At 44.8% G+C, this 23924-nt stretch overlaps 1 protein-coding gene across 1 annotated transcript in view; it reads left to right on the top strand.

The window, feature by feature from the left end:
* Window positions 1-23924, top strand: part of LOC149286338 (carbonic anhydrase-related protein 10-like) — a 92442-nt gene that overhangs the window by 46326 nt on the left and 22192 nt on the right. Inside the window, exons 3-5 of the mRNA XM_089494242.1 lie at window positions 8907-9049; window positions 9484-9669; window positions 12730-12825. Coding sequence (XP_089350368.1) covers window positions 8907-9049; window positions 9484-9669; window positions 12730-12825 — 425 coding nt within the window. The remainder of the gene's footprint in view (window positions 1-8906; window positions 9050-9483; window positions 9670-12729; window positions 12826-23924) is intronic.

Here is a 23924-nt window from a genome sequence, read left to right as displayed (position 1 = left end):
TAACACGCAGCACAGTGAAAACAAAAAACCTACACGACTTATCACACGGCCAAGCTGTAATCGTGTAAAGCAACGAGAAGAAAAAATTTTGAGCGGGACAGTTGATACGTGGAACCGCCTCCCAGCAGAAGACAACCACGAATACCTGAATTAGCAACAAGAGGCAACTAGCAGTACCTAAGGTGGCAGTCCGCTCGGGAACTGCTTAAGCGGCGACTAGGTAGATAAGCCCTATAGCAGAAACTGGAAGACCAATAACAAACCACTTGACCTGGACACTTATCCTAAATAACACGCCGCACAGTGAAAACATAAACAACCTACATGACTTATCACACGGCCAAGCTGTAATCGTGTACAGTAATGTGAAGAAAAATCTGAGCGGGACGGTTGATACGTGGAACCGCCTCCCAGCAGAAGCGGTAGAGGCCAACAATGAGTATCTGAATTAGCAACAAAAGGAAATAACCGTACATGACTAGACGACTAGTTAAGAAGACGTGTAACAGAAAGTACTTGAAGACCAAACGCAACAAATATTGCGTTTCGGGGGGCCAGCGAGAGTTCGGGGGGCCAGCCCTACTACCAGAAATACACAACAAATGTAACCTGCACATACAAGAACCAGCACAGAGAATACATAAGAACACACCAGACCTATCCCATGGCCAAGCTGGATAGTGTAGAGAAACATGAAGAAAATTCGAGGAGGACCGGTTGATACATGGAGCAGCCTGCCAGCAGAAGCGGCCGAGGGCAACAGACAGTTCCTCAATTAGCAATAACAGTGACAGAGGAAATAACAGAACATGAGGTGGCTCTCCCGTCTGTAACTGCTTTGGAGGCGACCAAAGCAACAAATTATATACACATACATACAAATCATGTGACCAGCCTAAATAACTCACACTAATAGTGAACAAAGGGTTAATGAAAAAAGTGGTTAACTGGCAACCCTTATCTGACTCTAGCAACAGAAATTCTTCAACCAGGGCCAGTTGATACATGGAACAGTCTACCAGCAGAAGCGGTAGGAGACCAACAGAGTAAACTAGTGAATGTAGCTTGTATGCTGATTGTTATCCACAAATTGTGTGTACATGAATTAATTGGAGTTAAGTATAATTTGAAAGTACTCCAACAACCAATGTAATTGACCAGCTGTAGCATACAACAAGTAACTCCAAGAACAATATAGCGAGCGACTGAAAATACGCTTGGATAAGGAAATGAACCTCCATAAAAGTGCAGACATAGTAACATGAGCTGAACCGTATAAAAGCATGAAGGAAAGAGAGCGTGCGTAATGACGTGTAGTGCAGGACTAGACGTATCCAACAGGTATCGGTAGTAAAAGGGTTAACAGGCTTAGTAACGATTGAGTATGAGAAGTGCACCTGTGTGGCCATGCATACATATAAACAATCCGAATCAAGAGAAGTACCCAGCATAGCTCCAGTGAACTGCTACCTTTAACACAGGTGTTGTAATTAGGTACTGTTAGTAAAAGAAACATATAGAGATTACAAAGAAAGTGAAAACAGGCTTGGGAAGGTTTAGGAATGATTAACAGCACCTGTGCAGCGCCCCTGCATACACAAAGCAGTCTGTAAACAACAACAAAACCCCACGTAGACCCCGTAAATGAGTTAATAAACGACCAAGAAAGCAACGAGAAAATAAGTATAACCGGAAGGGGGGTGCCCCCTCTCGAATAACACCAAAAAAAACTGATTTGCAGGAGTCGTTTGGCTCCTGAAACACAGACATGCCACACTGCCAATACTAGCTGAAAACTGCAATGTTCCATCCTGAAGTTCCATGACATCACTTCCTGTATAGCATCAGCCAACGTTAGGAGCTGTAACGTAGCTGTGGAAGGGAGAGGCGTTGGTTAAATAACCATAGCCCCTCCCACAACTACAGGCTAATATACATCAGCCTTCACATTTATTTTGTTATTATCTTTTTTTATTTTTATTTATTTTTTTTTTTTATATTATTATTTTTATTTTTGTATTTTTTATATTTTTTTTTTTTACACAAAAATGGTTAGAGGTCTTCTTAGGGACCTCCTGAACATGCCAGTGATGTCACAATGACATCACAGCTCACATTATAATTTTTTTAGTATTATTTATATTATTATTTTAATGATTTTTTACTATTATTTTTTAAATGAATTAACATTTTTTTTTCTGCTTTTCTGTTTCAGGACCGGAGGGGGAGTGAGAGACATGGTTTCTCACTCCCCTCCCCGCGATCCCCCTGCACCGATCACACTGTGATCTCTCAGATCTCACAGACGTGCATAGAGATCGCAGTGTCTGTGCCTCATCGGAGGACAGGAATATCCCCTGCAGGGGATATCCTGTCCTCCGATGACCTTCCGCGCGATCGACCAGTTTGAAATGTAACAGCTTTCCGGCTTTCGTGCCGGAAGCTGTTACAGCAGATCGGACAGCAGAAAGCCGGCGATGCCGGCTTCTGCTGTCAGTGGAGAGTCCAGGCTGTCAAACGACAGCCTGGTCTCCCGTGCAGCGGCAGGGATGTGTCCCTGACGCTGCAAGAAGGGCTGGACGTACCGGGACGTCCATAGGGGTTTCTTAATAGGCGTTTTTTGGACGTCCCGGTACGTCTATAGGGGATTGAAAGGGGTTAAGAGACTCAGAAACCTTCAGACCTTGCCTTCTGATGGTCGTGCCAATTCTAATAGTGCCTATTCCTCAGTACGCGTTTCTGTTTGAGTTTCCTGTTACTCCTGATTTCTGGTATCTTGACCACGGCTTTTTCTACGACGTTCCTGTTTTCTGGTTCCCTGACCTCAGCTTGTCTGACCTTATCTCGGTCCTGCCTGATATCGGTGTCTCCACCTCCACTGTGCGTGACAATAGCATTATATTTTCATTCCCAATATGAAAAGGATAAATATTGCGTTTCCAATTAAATACCATTTATACCAGTTATCACTGTGAGATAGCTTTTTACATTGGGAAGATTCATACTCTGTGGTAATTATATATTCATTAAAGCTGATTGATGATTACATAGTTTATATGCATCATGCTCAATTATATTGATAAATAGTTGTTTGAAGCATTTGACTATTTCCTGGCTAATATTGCTATGCAAAGTATTATTTCATTAGCTTATTGAAAATGTTCAGCTGTATATGAACTGTTAAAATGTCATATTGACTTTTGCCACACTATTCTACTGGTTATGTAGAAAATAGTTGTCATCACAAATACAAAGTATACTGGTAAAAGGTTTATTGGTAATATTAAGTTAATAATTTCTAATTTCTTTATCCTGATGTACCGCACTCCAGTTATACTTTACTATATATATATATATATATATATATATATATATATACCGTATTTGCTCGCTTATAAGACAAGGTTTTTTCAGAGCAAATACGGTATATATTGATTCATATTCTACATTGTGAGCAGGGTGTTGCTTACCCAAATATCCCAAAAAAGTTTTGAATTTAAAACTTATCATTATCATAAGCGATGGGACATAATCAATTAAGGATAGAGAAACCTCAGCTAGGAAAAATGTCTATTGAGTCATTTGATACATGCCGGTTTATAGAGGAAGATGTTCTACTTTAGCTGCAGGGGACCTGGATCCTCCTCTCTGGCAGCCGGTGGACCTCTGCATGATCCCAGGCAGCAGCAGAGGTTGACACCAGGGAGTCGGGAGCACGGGGGCAAGTCTGGGGATGCATTGGTAAGTCTGGAGGGGGGGGCAGAGTGGCATATCTGGAGCAGATGTGTATAGCTGGGGGCAGATGTGCATAACTAGGGGGCAGGTTGGCAAATAAAAGGAGATAAAAACAAGAAATGCATTTTTCACAATCATAGTTTTTATTAAATATAAAAAAATAGTTTACATGTGAATTAATATTTACTAGTAAAACTTTTTTTCCCTATAAGGTGGTCTTATATTAAGGTTTTTTCTTTTTTTCCTAAATTAATATTCAAATTTTGGGGGGGTCATCTTACAATCGAGCAAATTCTGGGCTTCATTTACCCCAGAAGACTGTGGTTACCAACAAGATCCTTGGCAAAAATCCTGACGTAAAAGGGAGATTTGTCACAGTATATATTAACATAAATGCAAAAACATATTAGGATGGATTTCATTGAAAAACAACCTGCATTTAATTAGTTTAGAGATACATTTATATTATTTCCTTCCACTGGACAATAGTCCAGAGAAAATGACAGCAGAAAAAACAGTTGTCACTAATAATTATAAAAACAGAATTCCGTCTAATAAATCCTTTAGCATTCCTTTAGAAATTTTTTTTTTAAAAAATTTACAAGCGATAAGTTCCACTGTAAAAAGGTAACTTAACACAGTAGAATAATACCCCACATGCATATGTTTAGGGATTTTGTTTGTTTATTCAAGATTTTTGAGGGGCAAAACATTCTGTTACACAATTTTTCATACATTTATGAACACTGTTTAAAGAAAAACTACTTGTGCTAAAATTTCTACAATATACAGTATAATTTGTGTGGGTAAAATTGAGAAACTGGAAAATGGTTGAACATAGACATAGTAAAATCATGAAAATTTATCTGGTCCTATAGTGTAAATAAGAACTATGGTCCTTAATGGGTTAATCAAATTAGTTTGCAATGAACACAAAAATGATGCCATGATGCTATAATACCCACCGATGATGTATCCCTATGCCAGTATACCAGGTGCTTGTTTTATGTCCCGCAAAGACTGTGGGAATTTAATTTTAACACATTTCTGCTATGTATTCTTTAACCTGTTCTATATCCATGTATACCTTTTATCCTAGGAGTACTTCTGAGGCAGTGTATAGAAACTGTATCTTTAGCACTAGCTAAAATCATTGCTTGTATCATCATTGAACGCAGAATGTTTCAAGTAAAACCAAGTAATATTTAAAAGGATTTGAAAAGCTCTAACATTAATACCTCATTCCATGAAATTATTCAGTGTATTGGCATTTCTCAATTATTATTGCTTATCAACTTGGAATGCCTAAATCCATCCCATATAGCAAGCTGCTTTAAGACTCATATAGGGGTGTATAGATCTACTTATTTAGTTCCACTTTTGATTTTTTGAATTATGAAGAATATTTTTTACATTTTTGCCAGTCCTTGGTATTGCCTTTTGAATTTTGCAAAATATTTTCAGAATTGGCAAGTTTTTATTTGGATGAAACATTTCCTGGTAAATTTTTTCCTTCCCTTACAATTCTAGAATACCTTCATTATTCCACCATTATATTATAATTTATAACACTATTTGGTGCTTATTTATTTATATAGCAGTAGGAGAGATATATTGAGGTATAAATCTCATTGAATGCAAAGAGCAACTAGTACCATTGACAGAATGTCTCTACGTTGTTTTTTTAAGTGATGTAGAACAAAGGGAACTGAACCATTTGAAGGACGTGAGAAACTGCTGTGATTATCATGGGTAATTCAAATAAAGTAATCACATCAATATTAAGCCTTAGGAGAGCAAGCCTGATGGATTTAACACAGGCATTGAGTAACATATTTTAAGTGATGTATGTAAAATATAAGTCAGATGATTCCATTGCGGTATTATTGGGGTACTATGAAAATGGCTAATAACATTAAAACAGACATATACAATTTGATAAAAAGATTAACAATTGTTAAGACATACTGGTGCAGAAAGAGATAAGGGCCCTGTTCTCGCAAACTTCCAATCTATTATTTTGCCATTTTACTGGTAAAATTTAAAACTAATATGGTGTTAAGGCATAGTATTTGCTTTTATTTGTGTTTGTATTTTAAAAGGTATTGCTACTACTAAAAATGTAGTGGTAGGCTTTTGGTAAACAACACTGCAGTATTTTTAATTAACTTTTTTAATACATGTCTTTGGATATAATTTGCAGTTAATATTGAGTATTATCCAAGATGTCAAAAAAGCTGGTAATCCAGAAGAACGTTATTTAAAACAACACTCCACAATGTTTTCCCATAAAGTTACAGAAGCCTTCCTCTACAGGGCTTTGCTGGAGCATGCTTTGGAACAAAATGCCAATAACTACCACTGTGCAGACCTTTTATGCTTAATCAGATATCCTATCCTGTCACATACAAATAGTAAAACATACAGCCCCTTGCCAGAAAATGTAAGGCTTATGTCATATTTCCTAGATGTTTGTTTTTACTGAATACCTAAGTGTCTATGTGACCAAAAATTGCTCAAAACCACAGCTTCTATGTATTTTACAGAGGTGTATTTATTAGACCAAAATAGTATACTGTACATACGGCACTAATTGAAGACAGATTGTAGTAAGATGATGGAGATTGGGTCATGAAGCTCTGTGTTTTTGAAAAGAGAGGAGAAAGACTTTGCCCTGCTTTTGAATATTTCTACTCCTATTTGATCACTCATGTAATATAGTGGCATTCTAAAGAAGACCCTTTGGCGTGATCATAAATGCATGTTCATAGCACTCATGTTTCACTCAGGCCTAATGTGGGTATATGTATAGGAAACAGGGATTTTCGCGCAGACTTTCACCGGCTGCCAGAGAGGTAGAGCCAGGTCTCCTGTAGCTCCTCCTCTCTGGCAGCCGGTGAACATCTGCACGATGCACGTAGACAACCTCTGCTGCTGCATTTGCTCTGAAAAAAAAACCTTGTCTTATAATCGAGCAAATTAGGTAGTTTTCAAAGGGAAGGTCATAATTGGACAGTGAGATAAGGGAGGTGAAGTAGGCTTGCTTGGCAAGGAATGGGGCAGATTATAGTATTGTAGGATGAATCTATAATGCAGGAGGTCCCAAACAGATAAAGGCTCATCCATTTACTTTCAATAGTTTGTGAATAATGAGAAAAATGAATGGTTAGTATTGGGTGCCGGGGCTAGGAATGTAAATGTCAGGTAGTGGTTTTGTACTACTTTCTGGAGAGTTAGGGCAAATGTAAAATTGTACGTAAAAGTTGCTAGGTTTGTTAAAGAGAAGTTTTAGATGGAAGGAAGGACAGGTAGTAGATCAGTGGAGAATTGTTGGAGATTGAGAGAGCAAAGGTCACCGGTTGGGCAAGGTTACTAGGATGCATTAGAAGGAGTAAGGGGCACACTGAGAGAGCAAGATAAAAGGACGTGGTAAAAGGAGGCTATGGAAAAAAAGAGCAGAGTGCGTCCATTATTGTGAGTAAGTGTTAGTTAAGTGTAAGATTAACGGAAGAGGTAATAGGAACAAATTTTAAGAAAACAGAGCTGAAATGGGGTGTCAATGGGGAAGTTTAAGTCATCAGGGAACACCAGAAGAGAGGAAGTATGAAATTCCAAGAAGTGATCAAGACAGAGATTAGCAGGACCAGGACAGTATATAATGACAAAGTGCTGAATAGCCAGATAGCATGAACCTCAAAGGTGGAGTGTCAGAAGAGGATAGGTTCAGTAAGAACAAGGAGGTTCAGGAAAACAGAGATGTAATAAATGTGTATGCTATTTATTAAAACGTATTAAAGTATAAGTAAATGCAAAACGTGAAATGCCTAAATAAAAAATTGCTAAGCAGTATACCAGGCAAAAATGCAGATAGACTGGGATAAAAAAATAAAATGCCAAAGTAATCAATTAAACAGTACAATCAGCAATGACGGGGATAGACTGGAGTAAATGCTAAGAAATGAATAATTGTAAAAAGCAGAAGAGAGGAGGGATGACAAATTAGCTCATGATAGTGAGTGTGGGATATGTATTAGCAGACTGTGCCATGTAGATCTAGCCCTTCATAAACTACTTCTTAATGGCACTTAGATGGCCTATATACATATTAGACTCACTAAATTACTCCATAAGCCCACAAAGCCCCCTTAGTTAGCCATCGCCTGCATTACTTATGTAAGATGCTAACAAATTCCCATTGAAGAGAGGGAAATGCTTTGAAGGCTTCAGCAAATTCTACCTTTATAGTACAACTCTTATTTGTGAAAGCAGGTGGCTGACATGAATGGAGGTCACCCAGTTAAATTGGACAAGACTTTGTAAAATGCTTTCTAAAAGTGTTGGTTTGTTGGCCATTCCCACCATATAAGCAGGCAAGGCACTACAGCTACTTCAATAATTAGTCTACCCTGTAACTAAGGGTATCTATAGCATACGCTAAGGATCTAATATGAAGTTTCTTGAATACATTTTGTCCCACTCCTATGCTGACAATGTAGTATTTAGGATGTCTTCCTGTGTGCCAACAAATTGCAGCATATGGTACAACATCAAAATTATACAGTATGTTTAAGCAGATTGTTTCTATGTTTCTAATGTAGTAGCTCCTGGTTTGCAGATAAAGGAATAACTAAATGTTTATTTTGGGCATGATCATATAGGCCACCCATGAGAGAGGTAAAGATTGTGTGGAGGTTAAGGGGGAAGACATTATGTATGTATAAGAAGAAATGGTCTTTGGAGAGCCACATATTGAGATATTTATGCCTATTTCCAAGATGAAACCCAGCTTAAGCCTGGGCTGCTGCCTAGGCTCAAGACAGGGAAATCAATGGTTGATTTAAACATTAGCAAAATAGCCATATTACTTAAACTCTATTAGCAGGTTTAGTAGCAAAATTTGTGGTTGGCTAACTAAAAGAGTATTTTATAAACGTATGCCACCACTTTATACTTGCGACATGCACATAGCAGGCCCTTTTTTTTTCATTGAAAAATGAAGGTATAAAAAAATGTTTATTAATATTGTTTTTATTGCGGAAGAGTGGTTTACAGTGTTGGGGGGGGTACCAGTGACAGCATAATCCTTGATACCAGCATTATAGCTTGGGGCTATCTTCACAGTCCCAAACATTGATCACATTTTATTTGTAGCTTTGATTTCTCTTTTCTAGGTCCTGCCTTTTGGGGTCTGGTGAACTCTGCCTGGAATTTGTGCACGATTGGCAAGCGACAATCACCTATTAACATCAATACCAGCCAAATAATCTTTGATCCTTTCCTTCCTCCACTAAGACTGAACATGAATGGAAAAATGGTATGTAAACAAAAATGAATAGGATATCTATGTAAATTTCAGGGATAGAGCAGAGATGGAACAATAACTTTTGCAAAATAGCTAAAGTTAAATCACTGAAGAAGTTACATTTTATTTTCTGGTTTGCTATTATTGTTATGTTATGCACTACCTATTATGTCCTGTTTACCCATTGTACAGCACTGCTGTGATGGGGCTATATAGAAAAATAAATAATAATAATAATCTTTGCATATATAGTGAACTTCTATATAGTTAAAGTAATTTGATGTTTGCACTCCCCACTGACATTTGTGGATGTATCAATGATTATCTGGCATAAAAATGTAGTTTGCTAAACAGTAACTCAAAATCCAGAATGCCAAAAGATCTGCAAGGCGTTGCTTGAAACTGTCTAGCATAGAATAAAATAATGTCAATGCATTTTCTACTAGGTCAGTGGAACAATGTTCAACACTGGGCGCCATGTTTCCTTTCGACTAGACAGCCAAAACCCAGTAAATATCTCTGGTGGGCCTCTTTTATATAATCACCGTCTTGAAGAAGTGATGTTGCATTTTGGCAGCGAAAATGGAATAGGTTCAGAGCATCTAATGAACAAGGAGGCCTTTGCTGGTGAGGTTAGTTTCATTGTCAGATTAACTAACCTGGCATCTTTTGATTTGACTGGCTTAATTTGAGTGGGTATAGGTCCCATGTTTGTCGGTGGCAAAAGTTGCAAATGCATGAGCATTTTTTTATTTAGCCTTTGTGCAAATGCCTAGTTTGATGCAATTCAGTAAGTATGCACATGTATATTTTTTAATATTGTACACATTCAATACATGACTGCTTAGGCCCAGATGCTCCATAATGTCATAGCCCTTTCAATGCTTTTGTGCAGCCCCATATTAAATATATCAAGACCAATAGCGGAGAGTTGCACTCCATTCTTACACATTACATCTCTGTTTTCACCTTCCAACTGATTATGCCTAATGGCTGCCCTGCTTATCCTCGTGACAAACCTAGAAATTGCAACATTAAGCTTCCTTCTGCAACAGTCTAAAGCTTTGGGGTTTTTACATTCCTTCCAAATTGGCCTGGACACCACCTCTGACCACACTAAGATTACATATTCTAGCCAGATCTAACTTAATTAAATGAATTAAATCAACCGTCCTAATCTTTCCAATATCATTACCCCGGCGTGTATTACTAGTATAATGGATGACGGGACAAACCTGGACAGATAACAACATTCTGGGTAAACCTGCTTCTATCGCATACCTCGTAGACCCCTCCATCGAACATGCATTTTTTCTTGCGGAAAACCCAGATTCCTTCCATATACCCTGGAGTTGGCCCGGAGCGCTGCCCAATTAATATTTGAGATCCCAAAATCCATACAAGTCGAGGTGGGCCACCTAAAACAAAATACAATTACAATAAATGAGGCCAGACATAGAACTTAAAGAGGTCTGATGACCACCTACCAATCCGTTTAATCCGCTCTGATGATTAACCACACCTAAATGCCTCAGTTGCCACACCAATGGGAAGTGAGTGTAAGAACAAATGCTTAGCCTCTAACCCACACCAAACCACACATTTGGGAAATATACTGGAAAACTAGTATCTTGTTAGTGGAACTCCATCCGAGTGAACCAGAAGTGAACCTTGGCCTGACCTCCAAATATTCTGATAGGAGCTTGACTGGACACCAGATCCCACCAATACTCCTAACCATCAACCGTGTACCTCTAGACATCTGATCAGTCTTAGATCGTCTAATCCATATGTACTATATGTCCTGACTAATTTGAACATCACAGTCCATAAGACCTCCTGAGCAGGCAGAGCTAGCAGAAAATGCTTCCCTTATCCTAAGCGCACCAAAAAAAGCCAAGGAGAAGGCCTAGACACAGGATGCCGGCTATCTGTAATTTTACTTCTTTTCCAGCCCTTAACCAAGCTGCGGATAACAAGTTCTGATGTCAGGTCTTGCCACCCTAATTCCTAAAAAAGGAAAGAAACCACAGCAAGATTGCGCTCAGCTGTAGACCCTAAAACACCAGACACTTGAAGCTCCACTAGATATACCCAAAGCTGCCACCTCCTATCTTCCTTATTTCTAACACCTAATTGCCTCTCTGCCACCTGCAGCCAGTACCTACATATCGAGGAATACGAATGCGCCGTTTTCCCTGACAATGATGACCGAAGTAATCCTAGGAGTCCTGCAAAGCGAGGCTCCACAAAAATGGGGCGGCAGGGTAGACCTGTTGAATTTGCCTCTGGCCCACTCCCTCTGAAGCGGCCAAGCTGGAAACGAGATAAAGTGTCAGCTATGACATTTTGAACCCCAGGAACATGCCTTGCCTTAATCCAAATGTTATGTTGTAAACACCGCAGAAACCGTTGTTGACCGATTAATAACATGAACTACACTCATATTCTCTGTCCTGAATACCACTCCCTGGTTAGCCAAATCATACCAAATGTCAAATGGCCTGACAAACATTGAATCTGCTTCAACTGAACTTTGTTTGAACTGCTTACCGTATCCAACAATAACCTAAGTCTCTGAATTTTTGCTACAGGGAGACTAAAAACCATGTTGCCCAATGAGGGCCACAGTTATCCTGACCTGACCTGGGCCAGCAGTCATATTCCCCCTTTCCTTTTTATCATTATGCTAAGGAAATATGTGCATAAAAATGTACATGTATTTTTTTTCTTTGGAGGAAAGCATTTATGCACATGATTACTTATAATTAATCTTTCCTTAGGTCATTCAACTTGGAATTCCATTTTTACTTGTCTATGAAATTGCAAAAAGTCTATTTATTCTGTGTAAAGAACTCAAAAGCATTTCTCTAGAAATCTAAAAAACTAAAAACAGATATAAAGGAAGCAGTAACTTGAAAGGGAAGTTTTTCTGCCCACATTTAATTAGATAATTTATATTGCTTGTGACAGTCAGAGTAACTAAAAGCATATACAACTTACTTGTATTTTAATCAAATCTGTAATTTATAACAATAAAGACAGAAAGGTATATGGTTAGTCATACAAATTCATACAATATTTACATATTCATAAATATGTGAATGTCGTAGTCCTGAAAGGCACTCCTGAGTAGCTATATATACACCAATAGATAAAGGAATACTGCTGCCATTTCAGTAAACTGCTCAGTGAAGTAAATTTTGCAAAATTTCACTTTAATAAAACAGGCGCACACCTTAATTTTTATTGGAGTTAGAAAATTATACTTCTGCTTTGTTTTTCATTCTTTCTCCCTTACCTGCTTCTACTCAACTTGCATACATGAAATCAATATGAGAATGAGATTTTAACATTGGAGCCATTAAAAGTGTGAACCATTAGCAGAGAAGAAGAAAAATGAAACAGAAATTAACTCCTATAAACAAACAAAAACACCTGTTTAAATGCAGTAAAATTAATTGGGATCCACACAAAATGAACTACAATATGCATAATAAAGTACCCAAAACTGGAGAGCAACCTGAGATTCACCTGCTAGGTTAAGAGGGAAGTATCATGGAAAAGTAAATATTTTTTGAGCATCAAATCTTCATTTATCTGCAACAATTACCATTGTAACGATAGCTCTCTTTTTGTGACATTTGGCTGTTTTTTGGCTGACCTTATAAGAGATCCCTCTCTTATTACAGGTACAACTGATTCATTATAACCAGGAGCTATACAACAACGTCAGCGAAGCATCCCGTAATCCCAATGGTCTGGCTGTAGTATCTTTGTTAATGAATGTAAGTTCTTGTTTTATATAGTAAAGACATAATTTCTATAAGACATTAAAGGCGCCAAACACCCCATTATAATGTGATAATTTAGAAAATCTGAAATTACATAAGCAGAAGAAAGCTAATTTTGGGCCACTACTTTAAAGGGTAACTCCATATTTTTGGTGGTGTAGTCAGTAGGGTACCTAGTGTTGAATGCTTAGGTGCCCTTGCATGGGGCAACATTTTGCTAAAAATAAGGCTGCAATCTGGGGCCTTTTCAGCCATATGCAGCCTCCGTACCTATGTGGTGGCGTGGCACACTATGCTACAGTATGTCATGGCAGGCATCGAGCCAGGTAACAGGTTGGTCCTGTTACACACACGAAAGTCCAGGAGAGGTAATGAAGAGAAGATCCAAAAGGCAGAGTCAGGTCACAAAGCAAGGGTCAAGCTAGGTTGCAAAAATCACTGGTAGATATCACTGAAGAGGGTCTGGTACACGGGTAATCAAAATAGCACACAAGGCTTGGGTATAGGGTAAAGTGCAGCTGATACCTGAGCAAAGGTTACTGGGAGATCAGGGCTTTTATACGTTTGAATTTGGCGCCAAAGTGATGTCATCGGAGGAGACGCATCTCCATGGCAACCTCTGTACACGTTCCTCTCCCTATGGAGTGTCAGCGATCAGGGGAGGAGAGGAGAAGCGGCGATGTGTCCGCTCGTTGCTGGATTCCGGGAGCGGGTAAGTAGCAGGTTCATAACACAGTACATGCAATGGTATTGCTGCAGTGTTCTGAGCTCCAGGTGAGTGACACAGTGAAGAATATCAGAGGATCATGGGTACATGAGTATTTGTACACTTACTCATGAGTAAGTGAAATCAAATGTTTGACTTGCATACTTGGTTACATAATGGATTAGGTTAAAAACTTTGGGTAGTTTTCCTTTTTTTTTTGAGTGTCTTCTCACAGTTTTACATATAATCACAAGGATGTCTGGAATAAAGAGGATTTTAACAGGCATTCCTGTACCTTTCACGAGTTTTCTATGCATTGTTTGTAAAAGAGTAGTGCACATGGAGCATGTTTTATGTGTCTTGGTAACTTTCTAGACTTGTCCTAGGATCAATGTTACAAGCCCTTTTCTATGTACAGCTGCTTTTGTACACAAAGCTGACTTTTACTGGTATGTGAGACCTAGTTTTGTTAACGCTAAAGAACAAAAACTATGCACAGCAACAAAACTCTACATGATGTCATAGCAAGAACTGATGAAAATTTTAAATGGACTATAAAGTCCAAGTTTAAAATGGGAAAATCTGATTGCAGACAAGGCCATAAATGTCACAGTTATCTGAACATGCATAATCATATGTGCACGATAGTAATCAGAATGCATCTTTTTCTCAATTCTCCGTTTATTGAAAGCGAAACATGACAATGCACAATGTCACAGTAATGGTAAGGCACAGTGATAAAAGGTACAGAGCATATCAACAAAAAACAGCAGAGTCAGTAGCCATCGTTACAGATGTAATCCGGTGAAAATGTTTCGGGCGAGTTGCAAATAACAGCTGAGCACCTTGAGCATACATAATCAGAAAGACATGTGTCAAAGGCATAGAGCTACGCAATGGTCGTACGGAGCGGACAACAACGAAGACCAAAGTGGTCTAAAATAAAAATAAAAATAAACCAAACCAGACCGTGGGTGGTACAAAGTCAAAATAAGGATAAGAAAACAAGAAAATGGCTCATGAACAGAGATCAGAGGAGAGATAAGGAACCTGCCAACGTATACCTACAGCAGAGGAGGAACAGGGCGATCCTCCAGGGAGGAAATATAGGAGCGCCAATAGAACCACTTGAGCTCTACCGTATGATCCCGCCCCCCAGAGGCTCCGGAGAGGATCTCCATCTGATAAATAAATTCTACCCTATCGAACCAGGCAGCAAGAGAAGGGGGGTTGACGGACTTCCAGGATCTCGGAAGGGTGGTGAGGGCAGCATTAATCAAATGGAATGTGATAGATCCCTTATAGGTATGGTACGGAATTTTGTTATAATGCAACAGGATAGAGGCCGGTGCGGCCATGAATGTAGGGTCCGACACTTCCCGAATTACCACAGCTACCGCATTCCAAAAGGGCTTTATAACAGGGCAATCCCACCATATGTGGAAAAGGGAGCCCGGATGGGAGTTACAACGCCAGCAGAGTGGAGAAATTTGGGGCAGGAATCTATGTAAATCAAGGGGAACCTTATACCACCGGGTAGCAATTTTGAAAAGGGTTTCCTGCACCCTACTGGATACGGTCCCTTTATGTACAATCATGAGCATCCTCTCCCATTCCTCCATAGAAAGGGCTAGTCCCAGATCACTCTCCCAAAGGCTGAAGTAGTAAGGTTTAGTGACGACCACCGGTGCAAGAAGAAGGGCGTAAAGAACAGAGAGCAGGTGAGGGGGTTCTCGGGGTTCGAGACAAAGTCGTTCAAAAGCGGTGGGAGAGCATGCACCCCCAGCGAGAGCCCCGGACGAGGAAAGAAAATGCTTAAGTTGGTGGTAGAGGAAAAGGGTCAAAAAGGAGTTATGTACAGTCCCCGTCAGCTCCGCCAAGGGTTTAAGAGCCGAGCCGCGTGTCACATGGCACACCCGTAAAACAGAGACTTCAGCAAGCGCCAAGGGCGCCAGGCGAGCAATATCCCTACCCGGAGGGAAGTCCGGATTGCCAGTGATGGGAAGCAAGGGGGAAGGGACAGACACAAGACCCCCCGGCCGCATTGCATGACCAAGAGCCTTCAGAGTGGGGCCAATTAGGGGATGGGGAGCTTGCACTACGCAGCGCTGTGGATTAGGTACCCAAGGGAGGGCAGCAGTCGGGCAAGATATAGCAGCAGCCTCAACGGATACCCAAAGGCGATTTGCCCCAACTGACCACTCAACAACACGCCGTAGGTGAGCCGCCCGCCAGTAAAGTTCCAGGTTAGGGAGACCCAACCCTCCCTGCGTCTTAGGTCTCGTCAGATAAGAGAAAGAAAGTCTCGGCGGCCTGCCCTTCCATATGAAGCGGAGAAAAGCCCCATGACATTTACGGAAATAGGAGCGGGGAAGAAAGATAGGTAGGGTTTGAAAAAAATACAAAAAGCGGGGAAGAATGTTCATCTTCAGAACACTGACCCTCCCGAACCAGGACACATGAGGGAAAGCCCACCGGTGCAAATCAGCTAGGAGGGTGCACAGGAGGGGATCAAAATTGAGATCCTTAATCTTAGACAAAGCCGCAGGGATACGGACTCCTAAATATTTAATGCAGTCTACTTTCCACCGAAAGGGCATAGTAGTACGGATATGGCGAGAGAGTTCCGGGGTCAAACGAAACCCCATCACCTCGGACTTGGATAGATTAATCTTATAATTAGAAATAAAGAGGAAGCGGTCGAGGACCGAGAGCAACGCAGGAAGGGAGCGACCCGGATCAGATAACGTCACCAAGACATCATCAGCAAACAAGGAAATCACATGGGAACGGCCCGCAACAGTAATACCCGAGATGTCCGGGTGTGCACGGACCGCCATCGCAAGGGGCTCAACCACGAGGAGGAACAAAAGGGGGGAAAGGGGGCAACCCTGCCGTGTACCGTTAGCGAGCACAAACCGATCGGACTGAACGCCGTTAACCGTGACCCGGGCAGACGGTGAAGAATACAAGGCGCGCACACACGTCAGGAACCGAGAGCCTAAACCAACACCCTCCAGGACCCGGAACAAGAAGGGCCAAGAGACCCGATCAAACGCCTTTTCGGCGTCCATCGAGGCCAAGACCAGCGGGGTGCCAGAGTGATGGCCATGTGCCAACAGGTCGACGACCTTAATCGTGTTGTCTCGTGCCTCCCTCCCCGGCACAAATCCCACCTGATCCGGGTGGATCAGACCAGGCAGAAGAGGACGGAGGCGGTTGGCAAGCACCTTAGCGAACAACTTAACATCTACGTTGATCAGCGAAATCGGCCGGTAGCTACTACACAGGTCCAAATTTTTATCCGGCTTAGGGATTACCACAATGCTAGCATCAAGCGCCCCAGGGTCAAAGGGCTCACCCCTGGCAATAGCGTTGAAATGGGTCACCAAATGGGGGCCTAATAGTGGAAGAAATTTTTTATAATAGACGGCAGAAAAGCCGTCCGGACCCGGACTCTTACCAGGTGGGGAATTGTTAACCGCAAGTTCAATTTCCGACAGAGTAATCGGGTCCTCTAGGAGTGCACTGTCTTCCGTAGCGAGAGCCCTGGGAAGATGTGCGGACAAAAAATCAGAGGTGGCCGCATGGATATCGCAACCAGGGCGCGGATCCGAAGGGAGATTATAGAGAGATGAATAATACTGTTGGAAGCATTCAGCAATTTTATGGGAATGAAAGTGAAGTGTATTATGACGATCACGTATCCTAGTCAGGTAAGTCTGAGCCCTCTTGGCCCGCAGGGCTCGAGCCAGAAGCTTACCCGGCTTATCGCCAAGCTCATAAAATAAATGACGCGTAAGCAGAAAATTACGCTTGATGCGCGTATCCAACAAAGACGCCAGGCGAGCGCGGAGGGTAGTAAGCTGAAGCTGTAAAGCCGGGAGAAGAGTAGCCTTATGACGCAATTCCAGAAGCGCAATTTGCCGTATCAAAGAAAGAACGCCCTCTGAGTGAACACGCTTGGCCGCCGCCCCCATGCCGATCAAATGGCCTCTTACCACCGCCTTGTGGGCCTCCCAAACAACCGACGCAGGAACATCAGGTGTCAGATTGTCCGCGAAATAATGAGCAATATGAGAGGATAAAGTCGACACATTATGGGGGTCGTCCAACAACGACTCATTAAGCCTCCAACTCCACTGGGGTCTAGGGAGAGCAGTCAGAGAGAGCCTCAGGAAAACCGGAGCATGATCGCTTATAGTAGTAGGACCAATCACAGCAGAGCGCAGGAAGGAGAGGTGAAAATGGGAGATAAAAAAAGTGTCTATCCTAGAGTACATGGCATGGGGAGCAGAAAAGTGGGTATAATCCCGCTCTCCAGGATGCAGCGTCCTCCATGCGTCAATTAGTTGGTTGAATTTAAGGTGCCTGAGGACTTTACGAATGAGAGAGTATGGGAGGTGCGACCGTCCAGAGGAGGTATCCACCCGAGGGTCAAACACCATATTAAAATCACCACCTAGGACCGTAACCCCCTCCTGGAAGTCCGCCAATTTATTAAGCATCGAAATAATATAACGACCCTGCGATTTATTAGGGGCATAGAGATTCGCCAGGGTAACCTTCTGGGAGCCAATATAACCTTTCACAAATATACAGCGCCCCTCATCGTCCCTCCAGTCCTCCAAAAGGTGGAACCGGACCCTCTTATGAATAAGGAGGGCCACACCTTTAGTCTTCGAGGAAGGGGAACTGGAGAAGAAGGAGTGAGAGAAGTGCCTATCCAAAAGTCTATGTTCCTGGCCCTGCCTAAAATGAGTCTCCTGAAGAAAAGCTATGTGCGATTTGGAAGAGCGGAGGAAAAAACAAAGCTTGGAACGTTGTTCCGGTTTATTCAAGCCCCTTATATTAAGCGTCACCAATTGCAAGTGATCAGAGGACAGAGTTAGGGCTGACATGTAGCCAAATTAGAAGAGAAGAGCCACCACAGGTCAAACAAACCAAGAACAAAAACAAAACAACATAACAGGAAAATAAACACATACGTGAAGTGTAGTGCATAGAGTGAAGATAGGCCACAGGATAACCTATCACCGCGACACTGAGTGTCGACGACAAATGAGCTGGGGGACTTCAGGGAGTCCCAAATTCACTGTCCCAAGGAGGACAGGAGTGCTCGGGGGGGGGAAAGCCCACGAGAGCAGGAGAGAAAAGGCAGGAAGAAAGGAATAGGGAATGAAAAGAGGAACAAGAAGGAAGAAGTATGTCCCTGCTACACCGTCCGAGAGGGCAGAAAAAGATAGATCCCCACCATTGGCAGGGGAAAAAGGGGGGGAAACAGCAAGGAGAAAGAAGCGGAAAAAGGAGAAACGAGTGACACATCCGGACATGGGGAGCCAGAGCTAACCCCATGTGAGGGGTCAGATCAAACAAACCATCTGAACCAGGACATCAAGAGCAGATACCGATATACAAGGCCGTCGAGCGGCCAGTCTCCGAAGTGTATATGCGGAGAAAACGTTCAGTAGGACTTGTAGAGAGGTGGCAGCCGTGTCTGTAAACGGCGAGGCTCATAAACCCGTAAATAAAACATAAACGTATAGCGGAAAAAAGGAAAAACATGATAAAAAAAAACATAAATGCCGACGCGCGACGGAAAAAACGGCGGAAAATCAGCGAAAAATCATAAAGAAGAAAAAAAAATAGTAATGCGAGTGCGATAAATGATAAACGATATACTCGACTGGTCGGAGGTACAAACGACGGGTATAAACGCCGACCGGTGCCGCATAAAGTTCAGCTGGAGGGAGGTGGAAAGCAGTCCCAAGTAGAGAACAGTCCGTGATGACGAAGAGAGCGTCCAAATACTGCAGGAAGCGAGGGTGGTTAACCGGTATCAGCCGATGTCGCTGGGGCACGTCTGGTCCTCTTCCTCCGATTGGAGTGTGGTATCCAGGAGGCAGCCGGGTCCGATAAAGGTGGGAGAGCCGCTGGAGCCGCATCCCAGTCAGGAACCTCAAGGGCAGGTAAGTGGAGATCCTCCAGAAAAGGCTTCAAGTCCCCAGGGTGTCGCAAGGTGAAGGTGTCGCCGTCCCGTCTGGCAAGCAGCATAAAAGGAAAACCCCACTGATAGGGAATGGCAGCCTCCCGGAGCGCTGCTGTAAGGGGCCGCAACGCCCTCCGCTTCTGAAGGGTGATCGGGGAGAGATCCTGGTAAATGGAGAGCTTCTCCCCTTCATACTCCACAGCGCCAGCGGTACGACAGGCCTTCAAAACCGCCTCCTTGACCGTGTACTCATGGAAGCAGCACACAACATCTCTGGGCGGGGAGGACGGAGAACCCCTCGGTCGCAGAGCACGGTGGGCCCTATCAAAATGAATAGGGGCATCATCCGGCAACTTGAGGAGCGAGTTGAAAACCGACTGCAGCGTCTGGCGGAGTGACTCCGGAGGGACCGACTCAGGTAGGCCACGGATTCGGAGATTATTTCTCCTACCCCGATTATCCAGGTCCTCCAGCTGACGTCGGATTTGCAGAAACGATTCGGTGTGGTCATGTAAAGCGGAGGAGTGAGCGTCAATACGAGCACAGGCCGCCGAGTGGTTGTCTTCGAGTGCAAGCACGCGATCTCCCAGGTGTTTCAGGTCGTGCTTGATTACCACGAGGTCGGCTCGGACTCCTTGAAGGGCCTGCTCCAGCGAGGTATCGATCACGGCCACCAGGTCGGCCTTTGTCGGGAGCGCTTTAAGGGCCTCCTGCCACGAGAGTCCCGCAGCCAGCGAAGGTGGGTAGCTCGAGTCCTGGTCGCGAAGGCCGTCGTCCGAGCACTCGCTGACTTGACTAGTGGGAGACGGCGCCATTTTGGGCTCCGAGTCTCGGGAGTCGTGGTCGTGCGGGGCCTGGAAAAACGACCGAACAGACGGATTAGACGGTCTGTCCCTGGACCCAGAGGCTCTAGGGGTCGCCCCCGCGCGGTTAGTCTTCCCCATCGGTCGGGTCTAGCGGAATAAATGCTTAAAAAGTCGGACGGTGAGCAGAGCTACCAGCTTATGCAGCCATCTTCGCTGAGCGCTCGCTCCGCCCCCAGAATGCATCTTTTTATCTTAGGTAAACTATGTTAAGTATATTATCAAGCGACTATTACTGCATTATGGAATGTGCTAATCAGCTTTGATTTTCCTGAGAAATTGATGTTACCCTTGCCTCTTGCTTTCAATAGCCACTTAACATAGCATTGTATTAATAATAGAAATATAGGGGGGCGTGGCTGGCCTGGCGAAGAAGATGGCTGCCTGATCTGTTTGTTCCGCGCCGCCCGCCCTGAGATTCGCAGGCACTCCGTTGTAATTCGCAATGGGCCGCACTAAAAAGGGTCCCCCGGAGCCGGCTACCCCGGCGTCTAGCGGCAGGTCTCAACCCGCGTCGCTGAGGGGCTATTTTACTACTCCGCAGCTGCTGCAGACTCAGCCGGAAGGCTCCAATATGGCGCAGACTCCCGCCTGCTCTGGGGCCTCGGAGGATGGAGATTCCCTGCTGCCCGCAGCAAGTGCCTCGGGACCGCCTTCGCCTGAGTGGCGCCGACTTTTTTCGTCTCTGCCCACCAAGGACGACTTCAGTCTCCTCGTGGCAGAAGTCAAGCAAACGGTCCGGGCCGAAGTCGCGGCCTTACGGGCTGAAGTTTCCCGCCTTGACGAGAGGGTCACCGGTGTTGACGCCAGGACCGGGGAGGTCGAACGCCAGCTATCGGCCCACTGCCGCTCCTGTTCCCATCAGATGGCGGATTTATTTTACCATCTGGAGGACCTCGACAACCGAGGGCGGCGGTCCAATGTTCGGGTGCGGGGTCTTCCTGAGGGTGAGCGACCTGAGGATCTTAGGGCGATTCTGGACAGACTCTTTTCCCTGATCCTGGAGTGGCCTGCGGACCCTGGGAGGACACCCATAAAATTTGACCGTGCCCATAGAGCCCTGCGCTCCAGCGGCGGCCCGGGAGACCCCCCCAGGGACATAATTTGCTGTCTCCACAGCTACACGCTGAAGGAGGAGATTATGTTGAAGGCCCGCGCACGCCGGTTTTGGGCCTTTGAGGGGCATGAGGTTTCCCTCTACCACGACTTGTCCCCCTACACGCTGGTAGCCAGACGGGCCCTACGTCCTGTGACTGCCGCGCTTCAGGAGCGGAAGATCGCGTACCGGTGGGGTTACCCTTTTGCCCTGGTAGCCCGTCGGGGCCCCCTTACAGCTACCATCCGCAGGCCTGCGGACGTTCGACCCTTTCTGCTGGAGCTGGACCTGCCGCCGCTTGAGGTACCCGACTGGACCGCCCGAGATGTGGATTTTCGCCGGCGCCGTGCTGGCTCGGCGCAACGCGGGTCCCAGCGGGCCAGGCCTCCTGGAGGGAGGTGACTGATGCCGGCCACTTTCCGGTGGTGACCCCGTGGAGACTCCTCTGTATCCTTATTTGGCCGACTACGCTGGCCTGGCAGCGGGACTTGCTACTACGTGCGGACTTTCGTTTCCTTCTAGCCGCTGCGTACCCGTGGCTCGTGTGAGACTTTCTTTTTATTTCCTTTTTTTTTTTTTTTCTTTTTTCTTTCTTTTCCCGCGTCGTTTTTACTTTTTCGCATCGTTTAGTTTTTTATTATTTGTGTGCATCTGGGTCTGGGTTCGAGTGCCTGCCCCCCAGGTGTGTTGGTGCTTCGGGGGTCGCTCTGCTACCCTGCGGCCGCCCCGGTGCTCGCCGCGTGTCGCTCGGACCGCCCGTGCTGCTCGCACGCGCTGGCCCTCGGGGCTCGCGCTGGCTTCGGGGTGCGCAGGGCTCGACCCGCCCCTTGTTATGTCGGCCGCCTGCCGCGCTCTGCCGCGCTCTGCCGCGCGCTGCCCCGTGCCATCTTGCACATGTCCCTCCTGGTGGGGTTGGCATTGCCGCCTTGAGTGGCGGGTTCTCTCCCCCGTCTCCGCTGGCGTTTGTGTCACACCCTGGGGTGCGATCTCCTGCGGTGTGTTGGACTCCAGGCATGCCTGCTTTGGGACGCTCCCAGTATGGCCCACGGGCAGCCATTCGCTCTCACTACACTACACGTTCGGGTTTTTTTGTTTTTTGTTTTTTTGTTTTTTTTCCGGCCGTGGACATGTTTGATTCCTCTATTCTGGGGGGTTCTCCTCCGGGGTCCGCACTTGTATTGCGTAATTCTGTGTATTGCGTTGCCCAATAATTTGTTACTTGTTATTTCACTGTTCTGGTGCTGTCTGTTGTGTCTGTTTCGGGCGGGTGGCGGGGCGTTCTATGGTTTGGCGGCACTTGGTTTACCTGCGGAGCTTTTGCCGCTTTCTGGAGTTCTTCGCCCGCCTCGTTCTCTACCCCACGGGGCTTGGTGTCGTTGCCCGTTCGCTGGGGACCCCGCTCGCCTCCCTAGGGGGGTAGGGGTCTGCCCGGTACTTGACACGTTACCCCACACACTACATATCCCACTACTATTACATACCTCCCCCCCCCGTTCCTGTTCTCCTCCCCACCGTCCTTTCCGCCCACCCCCCCCTTTTTCTCTCTACCCCCCGCGGCACTGAGACGCCGCTTCGCATACCGACTGTCATGGCTTTCCGCCAAGCCCCGCTGACCGTTTATTCTGTTAACGCACAGGGTCTTAATATACCCGAAAAACGGTCCAGGGCTCTGAGAGAATTTAAGGCGCATGATGCCTCCGTGGTACTGCTTCAGGGGGGGGCACGCCCCTAGTCTAAAGAATTCCCGCTACCCTCTGGGATATTTTAGTAACAATCCGGAGTCCAAGACTAAGGGGACGGCTATACTATTTTCTAACAGGGTCCCGTTCGTTGTTAAGGATACTCTCCTTGATCCCTCGGGCCGTTTCACCTTTGTTAAGGGCTACATTGCGGAGGTTCTCTACACCTTTGCTAGCGTGTATCTTCCTAATAGGGCTCAGCATGTGGCCCTCCGCTCTATCGTGGCCTCGCTCGCCACTTTTGGGGAGGGCCTTGTGATTCTGGGGGGGGATCTCAATGTCCCTCTTCGCCCGGAGGTCGATACTTCCTCGGGCTCCAGTTGTGTCCCGGCTAACCAGTTGCGCTCGGTTCGCAAACTCCTGACTGAGCAGCGCCTGATTGACTGCTGGCGTTCTCTGTACCCGACTGCCCGTGACTTCACTTTTTACTCTTCCCCTCATGCTTGCTACTCCCGTCTGGACTACATCTTTCTCTCTCAGACTTACCTGGACTTGCTGCAGGCGGCCACGATCCTACCGATGACCTGGACAGATCACTCTCCGGTTTCCATTACGCTAGACTCTCCGTTGTGTAGGCCCAGGGAGTGGACGTGGCGACTTAACGACTCTTTTCTACTGGACGAGGCTCTTGTCTCACAGACGACGTCGGAACTGCAACGTTACTTTCAGGATAATGCTACGCAGGGGCTGTCCCCTCTGG

This window comes from Sceloporus occidentalis, unplaced genomic scaffold (genome assembly GCF_023333645.1).
Source record: "Sceloporus occidentalis isolate IW3139 unplaced genomic scaffold, rSceOcc1.0.p SCAF_70, whole genome shotgun sequence".
NCBI lineage: Eukaryota > Metazoa > Chordata > Lepidosauria > Squamata > Phrynosomatidae > Sceloporus > Sceloporus occidentalis.
The sequence above is the reverse complement of the archived record's forward strand: the minus strand, read 5'-3'. Positions and strand labels throughout refer to the sequence as shown.